This window comes from Coturnix japonica, chromosome 8, assembly GCF_001577835.2.
Source record: "Coturnix japonica isolate 7356 chromosome 8, Coturnix japonica 2.1, whole genome shotgun sequence".
Lineage (NCBI taxonomy): Eukaryota > Metazoa > Chordata > Aves > Galliformes > Phasianidae > Coturnix > Coturnix japonica.
The window spans coordinates 9,747,251-9,770,944 of NC_029523.1; the positions used below are offsets into that span (position 1 = coordinate 9,747,251).

At 34.8% G+C, this 23,694-nt stretch overlaps 1 protein-coding gene across 5 annotated transcripts in view; it reads left to right on the forward strand.

The window, feature by feature from the left end:
- The window catches only part of COL11A1 (collagen type XI alpha 1 chain), a 121,798-nt gene that overhangs the window by 95,121 nt on the left and 2,983 nt on the right, over positions 1 to 23,694 (forward strand). For 4 of the 5 annotated variants that reach the window (XM_015869908.2, XM_015869905.2, XM_015869906.2 and 1 more), the window contains 17 exons: positions 3,620 to 3,673; positions 4,163 to 4,270; positions 4,459 to 4,512; positions 4,832 to 4,885; positions 6,060 to 6,113; positions 10,697 to 10,750; positions 11,155 to 11,262; positions 11,345 to 11,398; positions 15,441 to 15,494; positions 16,368 to 16,475; positions 17,029 to 17,082; positions 17,169 to 17,204; positions 17,313 to 17,366; positions 18,107 to 18,356; positions 21,246 to 21,358; positions 22,149 to 22,217; positions 22,892 to 23,125. In XM_015869908.2, coding sequence (XP_015725394.1) covers positions 3,620 to 3,673; positions 4,163 to 4,270; positions 4,459 to 4,512; positions 4,832 to 4,885; positions 6,060 to 6,113; positions 10,697 to 10,750; positions 11,155 to 11,262; positions 11,345 to 11,398; positions 15,441 to 15,494; positions 16,368 to 16,475; positions 17,029 to 17,082; positions 17,169 to 17,204; positions 17,313 to 17,366; positions 18,107 to 18,356; positions 21,246 to 21,358; positions 22,149 to 22,217; positions 22,892 to 23,125 — 1,512 coding nt within the window. The remainder of the gene's footprint in view (positions 1 to 3,619; positions 3,674 to 4,162; positions 4,271 to 4,458; positions 4,513 to 4,831; positions 4,886 to 6,059; positions 6,114 to 10,696; positions 10,751 to 11,154; positions 11,263 to 11,344; positions 11,399 to 15,440; positions 15,495 to 16,367; positions 16,476 to 17,028; positions 17,083 to 17,168; positions 17,205 to 17,312; positions 17,367 to 18,106; positions 18,357 to 21,245; positions 21,359 to 22,148; positions 22,218 to 22,891; positions 23,126 to 23,694) is intronic. The other variant, XM_015869907.2, reaches the window with a different exon arrangement.

A 23,694-nucleotide genomic window follows, 5' to 3' on the forward strand; every position in this document is an offset into this window, starting at 1 on the left:
TATTAAAGTTTCGAGGCGAAGAGTAAGCTTTATCAGTGATAAGTAAGTCAGGCCATGGTAATTTCCTCAGTTTCACTATCTGATGTTTACAGAAACATGGTTGGATTCAACAGTATATTTCATTTTATACAGCTTTACCTCAGAATACCATAAGCCCTTCTATATGGAATGTTAAGAATATAAGTCATTACATAATTGTATCAGTGGTAGAGTAACATGTCAGATGTGAAACAGAACTGAAATATCAATACTTATTTATTTCTCATAGAAATATATGCAAGTCCAATAAAGTCAAAGGCTAGAGTATGATTTATGGTGGTTGAAAACTTATTGTGAGAACATTACATCCAGGATTGAAACTTGCTATTTTAAAAACAATCTTGTGTAATATAGTGTCCTGTTGAAGTCAACAGGAACTTGGACATAGGTTTCAATCACATCTTTAGTTGCTGTTGTTTCACAATCAAATTATATTTCTGTCTTTCTGTAAAGACACTGACTTTACAACTCCCTACTCTTCACTGCTATTCTTCAACGTGATTTAGAATCCCCATTTGTGATAAGCAGACCACTAAATTTAATTTGAGAACATGACATTCAGTGTATCACTGCTTGTCATTTTTATTTCCTCTTGCTTGTTTCCCATATTATCTGCATTCATATTGAGAAACTTCCCAATATTTTATTTTGGAGATTTTATTTCTTCTAATTACTTTCCTCCTTCTCAAATTTTATGCTGTGACTGATATCTCTTCCTAGTTAGGACACCTTCCTTTTTAATTTCAGTTCCATTTAATGAGTTCTGCAAATTTAGAAGTAATAAAGAGTTGTTTTGTCAGGAGGATGATTTTGTTTCTGTGAGTCATTCATATCACATGGTGTTCCCACAATGGGAAGACTGTTCAGGCTTTTAAACACAACATACCTTTTCTTCTTCTTCCCTCATGCTTTTCCTATTATGTCAGTATGCTTTGGTCTCTGCATCCCTTCCAGGAAAGACCTATATTGTAGATAATACAATGCATTGCTGATAGTAGAATGTGGAAAAATATTTTGGCATTCTATGTCACTGTTGATTAGTGAAATAGATTTGCTCATTTTCACATTTGAAAGATTGAACTAGAAGGAGATATTTTGATATTTGACAAATTACCAACAATTTTTGTCACATGTAGTGTCATGTATTTTGAACTATCTTGTTGGGTCCTCAGTTGTCCATACAAAAGTCTAAATGTTCAGAAACATCTGCAGTACAAATGTGCATGCAGCCTTGCATTATAAATGCCTATATCCATAGAGCAGTCTAGAAGTCTTGTGACTTACACTCAACCAAAACCAGTTAAAACAAGCTTTCACCCTAAGATTTATATTCTTTTTTTCTGCTTCTCCAATTTGCTAGTAAGCCCTCCCAGAAAATGTAACACAACTATAGAATTTTTCTTGATTAAATTTACCTCTGTACAGAGCCCTAATATGTAGTACTGTCACACATGCATACCTATGTGACAAAAGATCATCTCCTAAATCCCCAATTCTTTTTTTTTTTTTTAGTATTATTTATTTTGTGAGGGTGGCAAAAAGGAATGAAAGAGTAACCAAGAGTAACCAAAAGTTCTTCACTACCCAGTCAATTGCAAGGGGGTCTCATTTTTAGAAAATCAATAGCCATGTTCCACAAATTAACTGAAAGGTGATAGCTTTCCATCCACTGTCTCTGTGCTTTCAATGCACAGCTTTCTAGAAATTGTAATAATATGGAATAGACTTCCAAACTACTGTCTTGATACAAATCATTCTGCTCACATAATACAAGGGAGTTTTTAAAAACTAATCATGTCCATGAAATTACATGATGCTGACATGTAGCTAAGAATTTCTGTTAAAGACATTGCTGCTGAAATTCTGTCAAGAACTGCATATGGGAAGAGTCACATCTTTATTATAAAGTCATATATGATTTTAAAGGATTAATGTCAGATTAAATTGTAACTGATCTCATTTTACACAAGTGCCTCTTCCGCACACACCCTTAGAGGAGAACATCTTGAAATCTCCTTGCCCTTCTACTTTTGCTTTCTTCCATACTGTTGCTTATTGAGGTTTTACTGTGTAGTGAGCTCATGTGGGCTGCCTCAATCTGCCAGTTTCAACATGTGTGCTATAGCAGGGATCCCCGAGATCCCAGGAGCACTACGTTCTCCAGACATATTAACTGACTGTTTAGAATCACATAATCATAGAATTACCCAGGTTGGAAAAGACCTTGAAGATCATCAAGTCCAACCGCCTAACCAGTACTCTCACTCTAAAAAACCTCCACTAAATCATATCCCTCAGTACCACATCCAAACGGCTCTAAAACGCATCCAGGGATGGTGATTCAACCACCTCCCTGGGGAGCCTATTCCAATACCTAACTACCCTTTCTGTAAAGAAGTTCTTCCTAATATCCAACCTAAACTTGCCCTGGTGCAACTTGAGGCCATTTCCCCTCATTCTGTCACTTGTCACTAGTGAGGTCAATAAGTCAAAACAAGCCCAACTTTTCTCTCATAGCAAGATACCATAAAAGGAGTTAGTCAAGGGACAGGGTAAAGAGTTGCTTTCAAAACAAGTGTGAATCGTAAATTAAAATATCCTTTGTCAGGAAGGCAGAAATGAACTTACTCTTTGAGAAGCATGAAGGGGATTTATACTGGCGGGGGTGCTTGTCAGGCAAGACCTGGCACAATCTGGTGTGTCTTATGTCACTCAATTAGTCCTTCAATGGAGAGCCTCTACTGAAGGGCTGTACTGAATTTGGTCTACACTGTAGGCTCTGCTAGATAGAGCATCTCTACTATCTTTTTTACAAATATACATACATGTAGGGAGAGAGATTTATATTATATTATATATATATGTGTGTGTGTGTGTGTGTATGTGTGTATATTTAATACAGATAGTTATATAGAGATATAAATAGATTTTGTATAGATTTTCTTTGTATGGTGTTCTTCTCAAAGCCATCTCATATATTAAATAATTTCCATCACCAGTGAATACAGAACGTACTCATTTGTGACCTTCGATGAAAGCTTTACAAACTTTATTCTATTATGTTATTATTATATGTTTTTCTTTATATAATTATTTCTTTTAAGAGTAGCTCCAGCAATAATGTTTCCACTCTATTAGAATTAATTTCAAATTAGTATTGTCATATTTGTAAGCATTTGCCTCCAAGCAAAAATATATATTATAATAGAGAGAAATATATATATATACACACACACACAATATTTGTACTTCTTTGGCTTTTCTGTGCCCAGAAAGGAAAAAGACAAACAGGAAATTTGCAATATATGGGATAATAAAGGGGAATATGTTCCAAAGCCTGAAGGGAAAGTTAGTCTCCCTGTCTCAGTAGAAGCTTCATTTGAAAGATTGTTTCTAAAATTTCAAATTCCAGTTCTACAAAAAATGTGTCCCAATTGCCTTTAGGTAGAGTCAGTAAGAGACAAGTTCCTGTAAGCTGTTACCATGAATAAGCATGCAAAAAATATGTAATAATAGAAGCAGATTCATTCAAATATTCTACCTAATACCTACTTATCAGTTTATCCTCACTCATATATAGGGCGAACCTGGAGAAGCTGGTAACCCTGGACCTCCTGGGGAATCTGGAACATCTGTGAGTCTTTTGGTTTTGTCTTATTAATCCGTGTCACAGTAAACAAAGACGTAAGGTAGTGCTTACTTTAAGAAACATCTAACGAGATTACTCGTGTTTTTGTGTTTAAATTTTCAGTGAAGAACATTCTTACTCTTTTAAAATGCAAACAGTTTCTTTATAACTATAGCCACAACTTATAGTAAGATGTGACAAAGCTGTGAAGACTTCCTAAAAGAGTACTAGCTTTGATATGCATATTTTTTCTCTATAGAAGCAATTCATTGATGCAGAATAGGTTCAGACTCACGTCTGGTTGCAGACGTTTATACACAGACCTGAGGTTAAGAGATTTTCCAATCTGAGGCTGAGGGCCTAATTTCCCATTCACATACCAGTATCTAATGCGGAACAGCATTGCACAGATTTGAAAAACAGTTTTGCCACTGTAACCTTTCTTTAGCCATTCAATTCCTAGGCAATATTTTTTTGTTCTTGTGTCTTCTATAGGGTCCAAAAGGTGAAAGGGGAGAAAAAGGTGAGGCTGGTCCACCTGGAGCAGCTGGACCACCAGGTGCTAAAGGACCTCCAGGTGATGATGGGCCTAAGGGTAACCCAGTAAGTAAGCTTGATAATTTTAACACAAAGCACAGTGAAACACTGCTGAAGTTGTGCTACATATAGAACTATAGATTAAATTCTACATTTAGACTAAACTTATTAAATTCTTAACAAAATATTTCTGATGACTGTTACCTTCATCTCTGTTGATGGCATCTTCTTTGTTTTTTTCCTGACTTACTTAGGGTCCAGTTGGTTTTCCTGGAGATCCTGGTCCCCCTGGAGAGCCTGGTCCAGCTGTAAGTATAGTTGAAAAGCAGTTTTAGGTCCTGGACGTGGTTTGCATTCAATTGCAGTTTCCTCCATCTCTTCTTGTTTTAGAAAGGAGGTTTTTTCCTGTCAGATTTATTTCTTCAGCCATTAATACATTTCTTAAGTCCTACTTAAAAAAAAAAAAAATCAGAAATCTTTAAAAAGTTTTAACAATGAGGGTCTGTAGAAAAATTCTCTGAAAAAAAAAAAAGAAAAAAAAAAGTGTTCTTATATTCATATATGAAACTAAGTTACTGAATTTATCTGAATTTGTATCTTTTTTTTATTTTCACATGATTTCTGTAGGGTCAAGATGGTGTTGGTGGAGAGAAGGGTGAAGATGGTGATCCTGGTCAACCGGTGAGTTGTTTCTGTCATTTTGTTTTAGCTACATCTTTTCCCCTTTGCTGAGAAAGAACCTTCTGCTGAATCAGTGTTTTCTATAAATTCATACACAACTAATATTTTCTAAACAGATTCTTTTTGTATTGTACTGAAAAACCTCCTTATTTCCTTGTAGAACTAGAATGAATTACCTATATAATAGATACAATCAAAAGCAAGAGGTCAACTTCTTTTAGAAGGAGAAATAAACAGTTTGTTAAAGATTTGTGCAATAGCTGCTGAGATGCATTAAAATGAGAGCAGCTATTAGTATAAAAAAGTAATGTTGAACCCAAATAGTCTCCAGGAGCTCACTTCATGAAGTGAATCTAAATCTTGGAATTTCTACTGTATTTCACATGAAGTCTAAGAGTTACCTAAGCAATGTTAATCAATACTTCAACTTTCTGGAGATTCCTATGTTAAAGCATTGTGAATTTAAATTTTTCTGCAAAAATCTAGGGCTTCCTTTTTGGAAAGTCTCTTTACAGCTCTGGAATTTCAGAGAATCAGGGAAATACTCGATACAGTACAATGTGAAAAAAAAAAAAGCTAGTAATCCAACATATGGTTAGAACTAAGTTATAAACCAGGGTTTAAATTGAAAAGCTCAGGATGAGCATCTATATATCTAACTTCACTTTAAAGTACTTTTAGAGTGTCGTGCTTATGAAGAAAAACTTATCAAACTGTTTAGTAGACTTGAAATATTTAAAAGAATAGCATACCTATGTGGGGGAGTCAAATGTCTGTCATTGCAAAATATTTTCAATAGAAAGCAACTTATTGGGCAGCTAACTTACAGAAGCTACTAAAAATTACAGGAAAAGTAACAGCTTCAGCACCTGAGAAAGCAAGAAATACTCCTAATTGAGTTAGTCAGTACACTGTACATTACTTCTGTGCAGCCACTTCCAGAGATGAAATGTTTTGTTTTAAACAAGAAAAAAGAGTACTTGCATTTTGTACAAAACCTGTTAAAAACTGCAAAAGATGACTCTAAGAAAGTACTTGCTGATTAAGCAAGTATTGCTTTTGTATGATAATTAGTTTCTGTCCATTGAAGGAGATGTTGCAGATGTTTGTTGCATTTAAGAAAGAAAATGATTTTATATATTATTACCACTGAGCCTTTTGCTTTCCACTATAGGGTCCACCAGGTCCTTCAGGAGAAGCTGGCCCACCTGGTCCACCTGGAAAGAGAGTAAGTCATTTCTAATTGTCTCTAGTACATCTCTCTTTCAAAGATATTATGTTTCAGAATATTTCAGTATTTGTTTTCCATGTTGTGATACTTCATATATGAAGTTTAAGGTTTCTTTTAGGAACATGAGAAATAAAAAATACAAACAGCAGAGAAAACTCCTTAACATGAGTCCTGCAAAAGATTTAATCTGATTTGAGCAATGAGGATCTGGCTATTTCAGTTAAAAATGGGTTTGTTAAAATATATAGCATCAAAAGGAAAATAACTCTAAATGTATGTTTGGTGTAGTCGTCTGTATACAGCTTGAGATCAAAAAGGCAACAAAAAACCTGGAGAATTTACAGTCAAGAGTGCAGTTACCAGTGAAGTACTGACAAAGGACAAATCTTGTGTTCAGTTGTTTGGAACTAGCAACTGCGGGCAGGCTGAACATGGAAAATAGTGGAAGAGTCCACACTCAGCCCACTCAACAGATTAGCACATCTGTCCATTTTGATTATTTTTTCTCATTTATCTCAGTAGAGTTAAAGACAGTCCTCTTACAGTAATTCCTTCATAAGAGCTGAGAAGAATTTCTTTGATCAATGTCAAGAACAAAAACGTATAGGGAAGAATATATTCCTTGTCTGTAACTATGATTTGTCTTCTCATTCAAGTGAATTCAGTATGTGCTAGGGTAAAAAAGAACCAGAATTTTTGCTAGCGTGCTGACTGTAGTGAGTGACAATGAGAGTAATAACAACACATCATCCACGGATACATGACTGCTAGCAGGGATAAGAAAGGAAGTGACTGCTTTTGTGTCTTTAGCCTATGGAATAATTAAAATGCAACTTATGTGAAAATCTTTGTCATCCCCTTGATGTTTAACATCAACAGTGAGACATTTCTGTAGAATATGAAGCTATTTCACTATTTATAAACTCTTTGAAGCTTTACAGACTTTACAAATACAGCTAATCAAACCCAGTAAATGATATACTTACAGAATTGTAGTAGGTAGATGCACCAACCTTTGGGTCTGTTTCAGACAGTGACTGGATGCTGATTTTACACTTAAAAAAAAAAAAAAAAAAAAGAGCACCATTGAATTTAAGTTGAGAGCTATGTAAAAAAAAATGCTCAGTGTAATGGGCTTGAGTGAACTGACATGCCTCATTAGCTTTATCTATTCTACACAATGATCTATTTGCTCTACAAACTTGCAACATTGATAATTTTATTAGAAGATTGTGATAGCATTAACAGCCTTATCAATAGAACTGCTCATATTCAGTCAGTCCATATTTCAATTAGTATGTTTGTTCTACATCCTGTTTTACTGTATGGAAAGGCAGTAGCTCATTCCTAATAAATTGAATATATTGGTTCTGTAGCTAGATAAAATTAAAAATTCAAATATAATGTCACATGTTTTAATACAAATCCAGTTTATGCATAGTGTAAAGGAAAAACATATTGTCATAATTCCTGAATACAGAAGCAAGTAGTTTGTAGAGTCAGATTCTGTATCACTTGAGTACCTGAATGTTTCAGGCTTGCAGGGAGTCTGTACTGTGTTGAAGTTCTACCAGAAAAAAACTGCAAAGGACTTTAGGCTCATTACTTTGCTGGCAAAAAGAATGCAAAAGATGAGCTTTGTTAGTCTTCATCAGTTGCATGGAAGAATCAGTTTCAACAAAAAGCCCCAGGAAGTGTCATTTCATCCAGATGCACCATTTCAGTAGTAAGACTGCTATCACTGAAGGCGCAGTTCTGGAAATATTACTGGAAAGCAACATTCCACCTATTTTTTTGTTTGTTTGTTTTTCTGTCTCCATCTTCCCCAGCAAGATGCACACATCTCTTAAAAGTGATTTTTCTGATTAAAAATACAGTAAGCACCTACCAAATATGGCAATCTAAGTTCCTACCTTAACAGACCAATGAAATGGTTTACTGTATTGAGAATCATGGTTATAGTCAGATGGCTAGTGGCTATAAACTACAGATTAGAATATTTTAATGACAATTTTGAATATGAGAGAACAAAATTTCTAATAGGTTCATATAAGAAAAATTGAGGACACATTTCTTTCTGCATGAGTTCCTTTGTCTTTTCTGTTCTCCATAAGGCAACACATCCAAATTGTAGAGTAGCAGTCTTAACAGTCACCATGGCAGCTAGGGTGGTGTGCCATGAATTATTGTAAATAATTGATATTGAAATCTTTTGTCAGTTAAAATTTATTAGACACTCCAAAAATACAAGTGGAGGAAGACATGTTAAATAGCAATTAGCAGTCTTTCAGTGTAGAAGCACCATCTGTGCCACACCAGCCATTACAGCCTGTTAGAAGGCTTTACTCGTAGTGCAGTACTGGCACTGTTTGACAATGAATCTTCCGTCTTTGTTTAGCAATCTTGATTCACTGTATTTTTAATTCAGTGATCAAAGTGTTTTTAGCACTGCTACTTCAAATGCAGCTGCATTTCTGGGTTATTAGGAGATTATATTTCTCAAATACAAAGTACCACACAAACATATTTAGTATCTTAGGTAAGGTAGATTGTAACGGACACATCAGTTTGAATGAAAGGAGAGCAGTAAAGAGAATGAGCATATACATTATTTCATGTAAAAAAACTAAAACAACAACAACAAAAAAACACCTTGTTTCTAAAATGTTCTTGAGTGTATTTATGCAGCTGCTAATAATTTTCTTTGTTATCTCTACAAATTGTGATCCACTCAACAATTACAAGTATATGCATCAGAAATTATTACTGATACAGTATTCACGCAAATTGTTCTTTCATTTGAAAAGAATCAGCAAGTGGCTTTCAATGTTCGGGTCTTTTTAATTTCTCTGTACACTGAAGAGTTAAAATTAAGTCTTTTAATGCTTGCATTCTTTATAAGTACCAAGGGGAACAATCTGTTGACAACAACATCAAATGAACAGAGTTCATTTACCGTGGGTAATTCAGTTCATTTTGCATTACCTTAGATGGAAAACCTGAACTACCTCTGTTGGCCAAAAGGTGAATACAATACTGCAGATGTTCAATTCCACCATAGAGAAAGCTTAGTGTTAGAATCAAATGAATTATTTTAATATACTTTTATGTAAATACTTATAAAAGGAATGCAATTTTTCCAGAATTAGATTAAATCTGGTGGAATTGTCTTCAAGGTATGTGTTCAATAATAGTGGACTATTAAATATGTCAGGCTGTAAAAAGTGTGGACTAAATTCATGTCATACAAAAAAATTACTGTAAAATCAAAGTGAGATTTGAGTTCACAAAGGATACCTGTAAAATTAAGAATATCTTAGTGATGTATTTTAGTGTATTCTTTTCACCTATTTTAATAAAGAAAAAAGAAGTCAGTGGCGATGACTGGCTTTTTTTTAAATTGCAATTCCTTAGAACTTTTTTTTCCTAAATTACAAACTGTTGAATTAATGAATAGATGATTCTTAGGTAGTTAGTTTATAGATTCTGAAAATCAGCTCATATTTGATAACTCTCCTTTTGCCTTAAGCTGCTCATTAGTTGGCAAGAAGTAGCCACTTGTAATAAAGATATTTCCCAGGCTGAAAATTAACCTTGTTTTCTAAACTAAGTATATGTATGAGAGGCATTTTTAAAACAGTACGGGAGATTCTAGATTCTGCATCTTTCACAAATGAAGCTTTAAATTTTAATTCCCTAACCTGAACATTAGTTCTGTATGTTTTGAAAGAAAAAAGTCTTCTAATTTTTCATTGAAACCTTAAAAACTGAAAGATGGGTGATGTCAGCAACAGGTAGTCAGAGTGATGCTGGAGTATTCTAACTCCTGTCTTATGGCCTACATCTAAACCTCATTCTATTTCTGTATCATCCTTCAATACCACATTCTCCCTTCTTAAATACAACTTCTGTAGAGCTATAGCAGGAAACCCACTACTGAGCATTCTTTGAATCTTTATTTCATTCCTAAAGACCATTAGTCTTTTTTTTTTTTTCTATTTCATATTTATGGGTGTATTTTGTGTATTTTATATATATATATATATAATATATTATATTTTTATATATATATAAAAATCCCTATATATATACATATATATATATACATATATATATAAATACAATATTTTTAATTAAATGGCCCATCCCTCACTTAGAGAATAAAGTATATGCTGTATATGCATTATATGACAGATCTTTTGAACCAGTGAATAGAAATAATACAACGAAAAGGGAGTCTAAAACTCTTATTGTAAATATAAATAAGTATTTTACTCTTATATTCTGTTTTAATTTTGTTCCAAAGTATATGCTTATTTTCAACTTTATCCTGTCTAATGTGCTAGGTAATGCATATTCTTTTAGATGCTATAAAATGCCTTAAAAATTTATGAAGGGAAAAAAAAAGCTGACTTGACAGAACAAAATTTCCATGCTGTGAATAAAATGTAAAGAAATAAATAAGATTATTTTAAAGTAGTTGTTACTTATTAATGCTTATAATGGCACTTTCCAATTTTTCTCACTGTGGAAATATTGTAGAGAACTAAGATCATAAGCTTAGTGTTCCTCTTTCACAGGGACCTCCTGGAGCAACTGGAGCTGAAGGCAGACAAGGTGAAAAAGGTGCAAAGGTAATATATGGAAATATATTTTAAGAGGCATGGAAATATGAACTATTTGTAAATTACAAGTAAGTCGCTTATCAGTCATTGAGTGTGTTAAACTTACCAGAATAGCAACAGGTAAATGCTAAAATCCAAATTAAGACCCAAAATTAATAGCAGTACATAACAGAGTACATAGTGGACTATCAGTAGTGCAGGCCCAACTTAACTGCCTCCTGTGAAAAATAAGGATAAGCATGCTTTTCTGGCACCCCATGGCTTATACAAAGCTGTCACTGTTTCATTCAGTCAAACATTCTGGAACACTGTTTTAGAATAACTTTTGAAAAATGGAACAAAGAAACTTTCCCTTTGCATTTATCATGCAGGTTTAGTCAACTATTCTTTTTTGAGCTCTTATTTCTTTCTAGGGTGAACCTGGTGCAGAAGGAGCTCCTGGAAAAACAGGTCCAGTTGGTCCTCAGGGACCAGCAGGAAAACCTGGCCCTGAAGGTCTCCGGGGCATTCCTGGTCCTGTGGTGAGTAAACTGAGCATATAATATGTTAAATGTTTCATTTAATGTATATTCTCCAGTAAAGCAAATTTTATATTTTCTCTAGGGAGAGCAAGGTCTACCTGGAGCACCTGGTCAGGATGGCCCTCCTGGGCCTCTGGTGAGTATGCTTCTCTTCAGTGCCAAAACAGAAAAAGCACACTTTAAAACACACCATTAACATGTCTGTGCATATTACAGAGAAACAAATGTGTAAGTTACTTCCTAGAACAAAGTTGCTATTTTTCTGCCCTGTCAGAAATTGATATCTATGACTTGCTTCATTCTACTGCTCTACTTTAGTAGGCAGCTGTGTTAAATGCAGCTGATTTATACCAGCTGAAGAGTGGAACAAGGTAGTATAAAACTTCTGTCCCCGCATCAGCAAATCTTAACACATTAAATCCTTTTGTTTCCTTTCCAGTGGTAATATTTTGCATGCACTGATTTTAGTGACTGCCAGTGAAAACATTATTCCTAGGGTAAAAGATTAGATCATACCTATGCTTCAGAGAAAAAATAAATAAATTAGAGGTAAGCCCAGAAAGAGACTCCTGCATCAGAAAAAAAAACCATGCAAGTTTTATAAAAATGAACAGTGACCTGTCCATTGTTCACTGTGGCAGACCCAGGAAATACAATACATGAGCAAAGTGTTTGAAAGGGTCTGAGTGAAACAAGCTCCCAGTTTCTAGGGCATCAGTTCGAGCTGCATATCATGTTTCTGTGGAACACAGAATAGCAGTACGACAATATCAGCTTTGGTTGTCAACAGTGCAAGCTGAATGGCATTATATAATTCATTGGCCATTTTCCTTTTCTTCATGCTCTCAAGTTATATTAGTAGTCTTTACATTAACATTCTTTTATAATGTTGCAGTAGGCATTGAATGCTACAACTGTGAAACTGATAAAATATTTATCATTGCTAATACGTAAGCAGTACAGATCAAACAGGAAGACATCAAATAAAATAGTTATCAGAGCAAGATTAGCTGCTCCTGTGAATATAATAATGAAACTGTGATTTTAGCCATACTGTTGGATAAAACCAAATTTACCTTCCATGAGGTTTATTTATTTATCTATTTATTTATTTGGCATTTCAGTTAGAATTGAGTCTATATCATTTCTGAATTATAAATTTGACAGCAGCCTGTTAGTTCTAAAGTATGTATTGAGGTTCTCTTAGTGCTCTGGTTGTAGTGTAAGGCAAGTTACAGTAAATGTACAGCTTTGTAAATTGGCTTTACCCACTAGTCTAATTGCTGTAAAACTGGGACAAAATACATTCCTGTTAGCTTGATGCAAAGTAGTCAAGTAAATTTTGCTATGTGTTTATAATATGATTAGAACAAATGAACTTTTTTAGGTAATATAACATACTACCAGATTATATCATTATTTCTTTCTACACTTGCTATTTTAGTAAACTTTTCTACAAAGCTAAAAAAACAAACAACACTGTGGGCACAAGCTACAAAATGCTGATGTTCATATTCAGTATGTTATGCAGAAATTAATACCCAAACAATATGGCCAGCATGTTAATTAAAGAGTGAAAAACTGAAAATACAGCCCTGTGCTAAATCCATAATAAATACCCTCTCTAAAGAGTTTATGCTTCCAATGAAGGAACACATTAAATAATTTGCCCAGTTTACAAATGAATGGCACAAGGCACATAACTAATGGGACTGAAATCTCCTTGGTTATAATTGTTTCTTGGGGGGGGAAAAAAAATAAAAATAATGATAATAATAATAAAAATCCTGAACTGAATTCATCAGTAATAAAAATCCATTTCTCATACCAGCCACCAGAAGCATCAAGCATCCAAATGCATCAAGATTTCTCTTCCAACATTTGAGAACTTAGGTATTCAATTCAAATCCGAAGCTGAGTATATGAATGAATTAAAATACTCCCAAACGCCCTGGCTTCCTTTCTGCTCAAGAAGATCTTTTTTAGATGCTGCAACTTAGAATTTATATTGGATTTTAAGAAAGTAGAGTTTCTATTTATTTGTTGTTGAGGTTAGGTCTCCATCCTTCCCTCCTTCCCACTAGTTTTACTAACAGGAGAACGGTACGAGAGCAGATTTGAAGTAGAGCTCAACACACTGCAGGTGAGAATGTCTGATTCTGTATTCCAGAAGCTTTACAATTTGAGCCTTTATTCATGAATTATGTATTTTCCTACGCTTTTGCATCTAATGACATTCTGAAGTAGAGATGGAAAGAATAGACACTGAATAATATTTTGTACATTGAGTGTTACAGCACTTCTTGAAACTGTGCCAGGTTGTAAAGGTCACTTATTACTGTTTGTATCATAACTTCACAGATATCTACTGCAAGCAAGAGACTAATAGCAATGAGTTACTGACTTACTTCAGCAGCTCAGCTCCTAATGCCTACATGTTAGTGTGAGATTAATAGCCTCTGAGAAATGAATACCTTTCTCATGCTTGCATATACACAGCCTGAATTTTTCACCTCATTCTGTACAAATTATAGAAAACTAGCAAGGCTATTCATACAAACATCAGAAAGTTCCTCAAATCTCCCAAAAATTCCTCTAAAATCTTAAATCAGGATTGAAATAAAAGTAAAACTAACTTGGAGGAGAAAAAATAACCCCAAGGAGATTTATGAAGCTTTGCATATACTATTAATAAAACAAAGTTCACATAAATATAAAAAAGTATAAAAAGATATCACTTCGAAATCTCTCTAAGGTAGTCCTATGAGAGAGAGTATAGGAGATTCTAATGGAGTTCAGAATAACCCAGACTACAGCAAAACCTGAGTATATAGGCTACTCTAAAAGAAAGGCTTTCTATTCATTTCCATAGAAACTACAATGGATACAAAGAGCACAAAAACACTATTGGATAGAGAAAATTCACGGCTACAAAACAATGGGGTTTTTTTGTTTGTTTTTGTTTTTTACCGTAGCCACCACCATTAGCCAACTTATATGGATGGGCTGATGGAGATAGCTTTCATTTTGTGATATGATGGCTTTTAATAGCCATCTGGAACCTAGCTTGTCTTTTACATCACTGTCACCTGCTGAAATGCATCACCTACCACCTTACAGTGCTATCGTCCACTCTTTGATGCCAACATTTTTATTCATGTCAGTGTGTGCAATTTTTTCATCATGGAGCAAAGGACACATCTTTGCTTCATACAGACTTCCATGTCAGATGCCATTTTGTTGGACTGCTCCTGTGCTGCCATTTGTCACAAAGCAGCAAAATGTAATGGAATATTAGTGGGAAGGTTCAGCCTGTACTGTCATACCACCAAGATCTGTCTCTGATATTGTGGGCCAGTATAATAAAATAGGAGACGTTACACTTGGAGCTGCATTTTTTTGTGTGTGTGAATGTTAGCAAATTTACAAAAGTATTGGTAAACCATATGTTTGTACATACCACTGGAGCTATCATACCTCAATGACATTAAGCTTGCAAAGTTGAGTAGAAAGAACTTGGATATTCAGAAAATTTAACTGCATTACTCACTGTCATGCAGGAATTTCAGGTTGTAAATCACGGAAATTGTAATCCCAAGACAATATCTGAAGTACAGAATCAAAGCATGAGGTAGTTCTTCAAGAAGGCAATATCAGTGAGCTGTTACAATCAGCAGCCTCATTTGCTGAGTTGTTGTAACCTGGAAGAAAAAAAAATTAAGGGATTGTCTCCACTCTCTTACGAAATAAAGGGCTGCAGAAGTACATACTACTGTCTTACAACTGTATAGGTACAGCAATTATGGTGGAAGTACTAATAAAGCATATAACGTAACCACAATCAAAAGTAAGCTAATCATCAAAAATTCAATTTAAAATTTCTTTATCACATAATTTCCTGGATGCTTTTGGTACTGTTTATGAATTTAGTAGATCTTTTCCTTCTTCATAAATTTCTAATAATTACAGTCTTTATAGATTTCTAATTATAAAGTAAGTTGTATGTTACAATAACATTATTGTGGCATTCTAAAGATGCATGCCAGTGTCATCTTGGGCTCTGAATCACAACCATCCTCTACTGAAATAGTTATACTACCTTTAAAATATTTCAGGAAAACTTGATCAGTACAGTATGTTACAACTTACTTTTACATTACTTCTTCTGATTTATTTAGGGTCCACCTGGCTTGCCTGGTCTGAAAGGAGATCCAGGTTCCAAAGGAGAGAAGGTATTTGAGAATGTCTTCATTCCTTGTTTATGCCTTTGTAATTCTGCCTTGGTATATAAGTCTGTATAAAATTAGCAGAGAAATACACCTCTTTTTTATCAGAAAGCAAGATACCCTAAGTAATCCATCAGTCAGCTTTCCATAGCCTTAATGATAATGATGAAGCTTTAAGTAACATCTGATACCCCAGAGATAAGTAGAAAGAAAAGGATTGCTCTTTTCAGAATCTATTGATCTCAGGACTCTTTCCTGCAATGAAAGCCCCAAGGACACTGATGTAAAGAGAACCTTTGCTTTTACAATAATCAGAAATAAAAAAAAGTACCAATTTCATTTTATAACTACAAGGTGTAAACATGTAACAGTTATAGTGCTTTATTCTGAAATAACGGATTCAGAGATTTGCGATACCATTTTCTAATACAGTCCTAACCCACTACTGATTGCTTGGGTATCAGGGAAGAAATGTATAGTGAAAGAAATATGAACAATGAATTAAAATTATATGAACGTATGAATTACAATTTTTGCTTATATATGTAGATCAGCTCTATATATTGCTGTAATAAGAGTAGCACATTTGCTTCCACAAATAATCATATTAGCATGTAAGTGTGGAAGTTAGTATGAAATTTGTACCCACTTTTACTGCTATTTTTGCATTTATTTCAGAAAGGACTGTGTTGAACTTAAATCTTTCACTGAATAATACATAGCTTGATAATAATAATATCCAAATCCAAATGCCAACTATCCAAAGTTTCAAATGAATTGATAACAATCAACTGATGACGTTTGAAAGCTCTAATTTGTGTGTTTACAAAGCACATCAACTTTATAAATCAAGTTTTTACCTTCTTCTGTCTTGTTTAGGGACATCCTGGTTTGATTGGCCTGATTGGACCTCCAGGAGAACAAGGTGAAAAGGGTGATAGGGGTCTTCCTGGTCCACAGGGGTCTCCTGGAGCCAAAGGTGATGCAGTAAGTAAAACACTCTTTTGCTTTCCTTCAAGTTTCATGTATGTATTTCTTGCAGAAGACACTATAAGTTACTATAAACATTTATACCCAGAATCTCCAGCTAGAGTTTAAAGCTTTCATAGGCATAGTATAAACACAAGGTAAAACCAGGACACAGACTGTTGATGGAGGACAGACACAGATGAAGGAAACAGTGTGCCTCTGTTAGGTATCAGATAACTAACAGCACCAGACCTGTTACATACTATCCAAAGCAGACTCTTTTTTTTCTGGTCATTAAGCTATGTTTTATAGCTCGCCGTAAAATATGAAGCTTTAACGTTTATCTAAAGGAGAACAGTATCATGACTATAAATGCTGGATCATGAGAGACACTAAAGCTGTCAGAGTATATTTTAAATTTAAAAATTATTTTGGACTCTAGCAAAGGGACTAAAGGGAAATTAACCTGGGCTGGACAGTTAGCAAGATGATCTTTCTCAATTAATCTACATTTCTTAACCCATTCCAGTATAAAAAAAAATACTTTAATTCTGTCCTTATTGCTTCTTAGGGAATTTCTGGTCCTGCTGGTCCACTTGGACCCCCCGGTCCGCCTGGTTTACCTGTAAGTAATTTCATCCAGTTCTGTTCAAAACACTCCCGTGTTTTATGGAATATATTCCAACAACATGCTTATGTTCTTGTCCATAGGGTCCCCAAGGTCCAAAAGGTTCCAAAGGATCCAGCGTGAGTAATTCTCCATATTTTCTGGTTTTGTGCTTCATTTTTGTGTGTACATTATTTTTTAATATTAAGAAGTACAGCCAATAACACATTTCTTTCATCGCTTTTTAGGGTCCTGCTGGTCAAAAGGGTGACAGTGGTTTACCTGGCCCACCTGGTCCTCCAGTAAGTAAGAACCCTTTCTTGATGCAAGCACATTCTACAGTTGCGATGACAGCTTTGGTGGAGATAGAAAATGGCACTTGTGAACTTGTAGAGAAGGAAAATAATAATGATTATTTGAAAACTAATTTGTCAGGAAACACAGATCTGCCAGAGAAAGAAATACATTGTTTGCTCTGCGAAAATCCATTCAACATTTTAGAAAGGAAAGCAAAAACAAACTTCCAATGATTATTTAATGTGTCTTATTGAAGCACAGAAAACAGAATGACTTTCGTTTCCCACAGTTTTCTGTTTCTACTATTTCTATCTCATAGCATAATAATCTAGAGTGAAAACAGTAAGAATCTGAATAAAATATGTGAAATTTTGAAATAAAATACTGGTTTATAGACCATAAGTGTAATTTTAAAGTTTTACCATTGGAAACACTCACAGTTTTTATTTGCAATAAGCTATGCCTCTTCTTCAAGGAACTACTGGAGACATAAAGGAAATTACAAAGAAGTTCTACACACACACACTTCTGTGAGGGTAACATACTCTTCCCCAGACAGGAATGTTTAGGGAAGAATTAAAACAACTGCTTATCCAGGAAATAAGTTAAATAAATAGGGGGAAGAAGGAAAAAAAAAAAAAAAAAAAAGCCTATCCAAAACATCTACAAGCCATGTTTTATTGTCTTCCTCTCTGTATTTATGCAGCTGGATAATCAACACTAAATGTAATTTTTTTCTATTCAGGGCCCTCCAGGTGAAGTAATCCAGCCACTGCCAATCCAGTCACCCAAAAAGACTAGAAGATCTCCTGATTACATGGTAGCAGATGCTGGTGATAATATTCTGGATTATTCTGATGGCATGGAAGAGATCTTTGGTTCACTGAATTCACTGAAGCAAGACATTGAGCATATGAAGTATCCAATGGGCACCCAGAACAACCCAGCCCGAACTTGCAAAGACTTGCAGCTCTGCCACCCAGACTTCCCAGATGGTATGTTAATATTGCATGACAAAGGCAATCATGGCTGAAATGATAATCTGCTAAGAAACTTGGGCAGCATCATTAATTATTGGTAGATAGTTAATATAGTTTCTAACAAACAATGCCATTAAATCAATTTTTGCAGGTATAAAAGTGTTCTGTTTATAAACATGAGAGTAGAGATATTCTGTTGGTAAAAGCCATAATTCTTTAAATAAATAACCAGATCTAGTTGTAGAAATAAGAGTTTCAAGCTGCTGAAAACATTGCTTGTTTAGAAATGGGCTTTGTACTTTCAGACCTGTCCAAACTGGAAAGGGATGAAAGACTGAAAAATCAATGGAAGTAAAATCACAAACGTCAGCATGCTGAAATAGTTTAGAACTTTTAAAAGAAAATTATTTTAGTACCTATATACTTCAGCTTAGTATAATACAAGAAGTAGCACTGGTATTGTATGCAATTTATAATTGAATAGGACTCTCAAAAATTACTTTTCATTTATCCTTAGAAACAATAATTTGGTCTACTGTGTGACCACTGTTTGTTCTATATCACTTAGCAAATGGATGTGCAAGTTTCTCTCATACCATTTAATGCTAAGCACTAGCTGCATAAAATGCAGAGCAACAGGAACTAGTTTCGTATTCTGAATGACTATTTTCATTTAATTATTTAACCATTTAATTATTTAATTATTCTGTTGTTTTCATCTTTCTTTGAAACTGATTTTACTCCTGTGGAAAAGTTTAAGTGAAAGCCAACCTTTGCAAAGTTTTCAGGTTTCATACTTATTTCTATTGCAATGGGTACTTTTTTTCCCAGTTCAAAGCAATACTTTTCTTATTTAAATGGAAGAAAAAATAGATTTTGACAGTTTAATAATACTCTACTGCTATCAGTCTAGATAGATAAAAGCAGATTGTTGCCATAAGGAATAGTTTAGCATTGTACGTGTTATATGAAAAGTACATATTTTACAATTCAGTACCTCCATAATGATGAATGCTTTTATAGACCACGTTTGTCTTCTTCATTTAGCAGTATTTGCTTATTGTTTGGAGCTTTCTTCATATCAAAGTAACTCTATTCTGGTTAAAATAAAAGTAAATACATTCATTAAAATGCAAAATTCTGCAGAGGCAAGACTTTCAGTTAGGAAAGACCAATAAACACAGTAAACACAGCCCAAATCAGCAGAATGTTAAAATACCATACGTGCTTTGTCTGTGCTCTGTATTAAGAACACAGAACCAGTGAAAGGATTTGTCATGCTTCCTCTAAACCTCCACTTTTTGCCTGAAACTGGATTAGAACATTAGTGTAAGAAAGCAATTTGCTGTTCTGCTGTGAAATTAGCTAGAGATAAGTACCCAGATCATAGAAATCATCATTATATATAATATCATTATGGATTTTTTAAAGATCTCATTTTTAGTGGACCCTGGATTGACTGCAGCTCTTTTTCATCCGCAGATTTCTTTTACTCTAGCATTGTAGGGTATGAATTCTCAGCCCTGCCAATCTATTGTACTATAATGCTGTTAAGCAGCCAAGCACAATACAGCCACTTGCTCACTCTCCAGCTTCCATCTGTCTGGATAGGTGAAAGAGAATCAGAAGGGCCAAAGACCTCTTCATATTCATCTCAAGAAACTTACTGCTTGAGATGAATATGGTTTAACAGGGGAAAGGGAAACAAAGGATAAAAAAACAACAAGCAATGCATAACACAAATTGCTCCCTAACAGACAACCAACATCCAACCAGCCTGTGAGCAGCAGCAAATTTCCTGCCAACCCTCCCAGTTTCACAAGCATGACAACATATGGTATGGAATATCCCTTCGGTCTGCTTAGGTGAGCTGTGCACTCCAAGCCTCCTCACTGGCAGGCAGCTTGAGAAACAGAAAATATCTTGACTCTGTGTAAGCACTGCTCATTAACAACTAAAATACTGGTGTGTTACAGCTCTATCTTTATTGTTAATCCAAAATATAGCACTATATGAGCTGCCAAGAAGAAAATTAACTCGATCCCAGTCAAACCAAAACACAACCTGGTACATTAGCCAAAACTATAGGAAGCTTCATGCAAGCTTAATCTCTTTTTCCCACTATGTGACTTCAACATGCACTAGTTAATGTTCACCTAAAACAGTCCAAAGTTTCACTTGTATTCAGCCTCACAACCCAGTAGCAAAAAACAGTTTTGCCTGAGAATTCCATTTCTCTGAATGGAAGCTTTAGGTACTTGACAGCTACAATCAGGCCCTTTCTACAAAGGTATGCAAATCACTCCAAATTTCTTCCTCTGCCTTAGGCCATAGTTTATTTCTGCCTAAAGCTCTCTCTGTACTGAGAGTTCTATTAACACATGTATAGTTATCCTTCAGCTGAAATAGTGACATGGCTAAATAGTTGAGACCTGTAATGTATGTTTCACACATTGTGATCTTCCCCCTCTGTACTGGAGTCACTGCAGTTCCTCCTAACCCTTAGCAGTATTCTGCAATAGAGTCGTTTGAAATGAAATTAAATGAAAACAAAATGATGTAGATAAAAATAGACTTTGATCTCAGTGTTATTTTTTATAAACAACTGAATTGACAGATCACAAGGCAATTGGCACAAACCAAAATGCAAGAGGTTCATAGAATCATAAAGATTGGAAAAGACCTCTAAGATCATCTGGTCCAACCATTCACCTACCACCAATACTGCCCTCTAAACCACATCCCTAAGTACTACGTGTACCCCTTCCTTAAACACCTCCAGAGACATCAACTCTACCACTTCCCTGGACAGCCTGTTCCAATACCTCACTGCTCCTCCTGTGAAAAAATCTGGGTCTTCCAATTACCATTTACATTTTCATAGGCTTTTCTCATTTGTTTTAGGGGAATATTGGATTGATCCTAACCAGGGTTGTTCTGGAGACTCCTTCAAAGTGTACTGCAATTTCACAGCAGGTGGGGAAACGTGCATCTACCCAGATAAGAAATCTGAAGGAGTAAGTACCAATCTGTGTTTTCAGTTGTTGACAGATAACACTATACTACTGCAACCTTGAAATAAATTACACTGTCACATTTTTCATATATGTATCTTTCTGATTATGTTTAAATTTACATAAATCTGGATAAAGCAGTAAAATGGTGCACAGAATTAGCACATGGCACCTTTGCCTTAGCTCAGTGCTTTTATGCACGTCCTTGTAAAATTTTCACTGCATTCTGGAATGCAGCATAGCTATGCAGCAGGTTTAAATGCATGATCTAGAGTTTGACAACTGAAGTTATACTTAATTTATCTTGTGGGTTCATTTATATGTAGGCAAATTGGATATAAAACAAAGTATTAACAGGGAGTGTCCTCACTCATTGGTATAAATGGCCTCTAAAGGGCATATTGTGTAGAGGATGGCTTTCAAATGATTATCTAAAAGACAGTATCAGCATCAAAACCAATGAAAACTCTTAATTTAGATACTCCTCACAGTAGCAGTTTATAATAGGGATTTACACTGGTCATCTGTTAAGTGTCATTTATGTATTAAATAGAATTATCTCTCTTTATAAGCAATCACCTTGGATTCAGTTTAAAGTAGTGAATCTGAAGGTGTTCTATACAAGAAAAACATTCTATTTTAGAGCTTCAAAAGATGCTGAAAACATAGAAAGAAGAGCCTTTTTTTTTTTTTTTTAACTATCTTATGTGAAATTTGTTACAGGTAATTTAAAACCTTCTTATCTGTTAATCCACGTTCTAAATACTTACATCTCCACTGCTCTACCACACAGGTTAGAATTTCATCATGGCCAAAGGAGAATCCAGGATCTTGGTTTAGTGAATTTAAGCGTGGCAAACTTGTAAGTGATGATTGCAACATACAAATATTCACAAATCAAGTACGCGTTATGAATGATCAACAGGTCCCAAGGAATCTTAAAATACAGAGATAATAACAAACTTAAGACTTTTCACACTTGGTCCTTTTGCCCTAAATATAAGAACAGCTACAAGGCCTCTTGCCACTGGTCAGCTGGAGAGTGCTCTGTACTGTCCCAGTGCACTGTAAATGCACAACAACCCCAACAGTCACCTGCAAAGCTAATGGTGAGAATCTGGCTTCTGGCAGACCACAAATGACCACTTAACTACATTAAAGCAGCTGGAGTACTGATTTCCTGCTGCAGTCTAGATAACTGGTAACATACTAAGTATGGAAAAATGAGGGTGCAAGCTGATATAACTTTCTAATTAACGAGAAACAGATCCCCAAAGAGATTCTGCTATTTTACATGATATGGTAGGGGTAAATCTCTGTCTTTCCCATTAGAAAAAAATGTATACTATATATACTAAATATTTTGTAACAATGTGAAAAACTATTTACAGAGTTATAGCTTTATTGAACTTTGAAATCCCTTAAAAAGGGCTGTGATGGTTTATTTTTTAATGATGGTTATGTGGTTTTTCCATCAACAATAATTTTGTTGTGCATTTTAACACAAATATTCATGTGACTTCTTATATTTTTTAGCTTTCATATTTGGATGCTGAAGGCAATTCCATTAATATGGTTCAAATGACATTCCTTAAGCTACTGAGCGCCTCTGCCAGACAAAATTTCACATACAACTGCCATCAGTCCGTAGCTTGGCATGATGCCTCATCTGACAGCTATGACAAAGCACTAAGGTTCTTAGGATCAAATGATGAAGAGATGTCTTATGACAACAATCCTTACATCAAAGCACTTCACGATGGCTGTGCAGTAAGTAGAGATTCAGAATTTTCTTTACAAAACCTACCTGTCAATTAAAGTGGAAATCAAACAAATTCTTTTTTTTTTTTCTTTTTTTCCCCACTTTTCTCTCCTGAGAAAAGCCTTTTAAAGAGTTTACTTTTAATAGACTGCCCTTTAGTAGTTTTTAACTAGAATACACCAGTCCTTTATTCAGTCTTTCATATGTACAAAAAAATAATAAATATTACCATAAGCCAAGACACAGAAATAGAACAAACCTGATATGGATACAGGCTGTCAGCACCAATGTGCTGAAACTAGACTGTTTTCTTGTATGAGTACTGTGTAAGAGAACAGAAGCAAACAAACATAATTAGAGGAAGCAGCCCAGGATCTGAATATACATATAGTCATAACATATAAGATATATAGTAAAAACATGTATGAACTAAGCCATAACCCCCACATAGTAAATTAATTGCATAGTTATGTGACATCATATTTTCTTTTCTCATATATATGTTTATAGTCAGGTGAAATTCAGGGAATGCATCTTTTACCTCCTGCTCATAACTCAGCTAAAATCCCAGGAACTG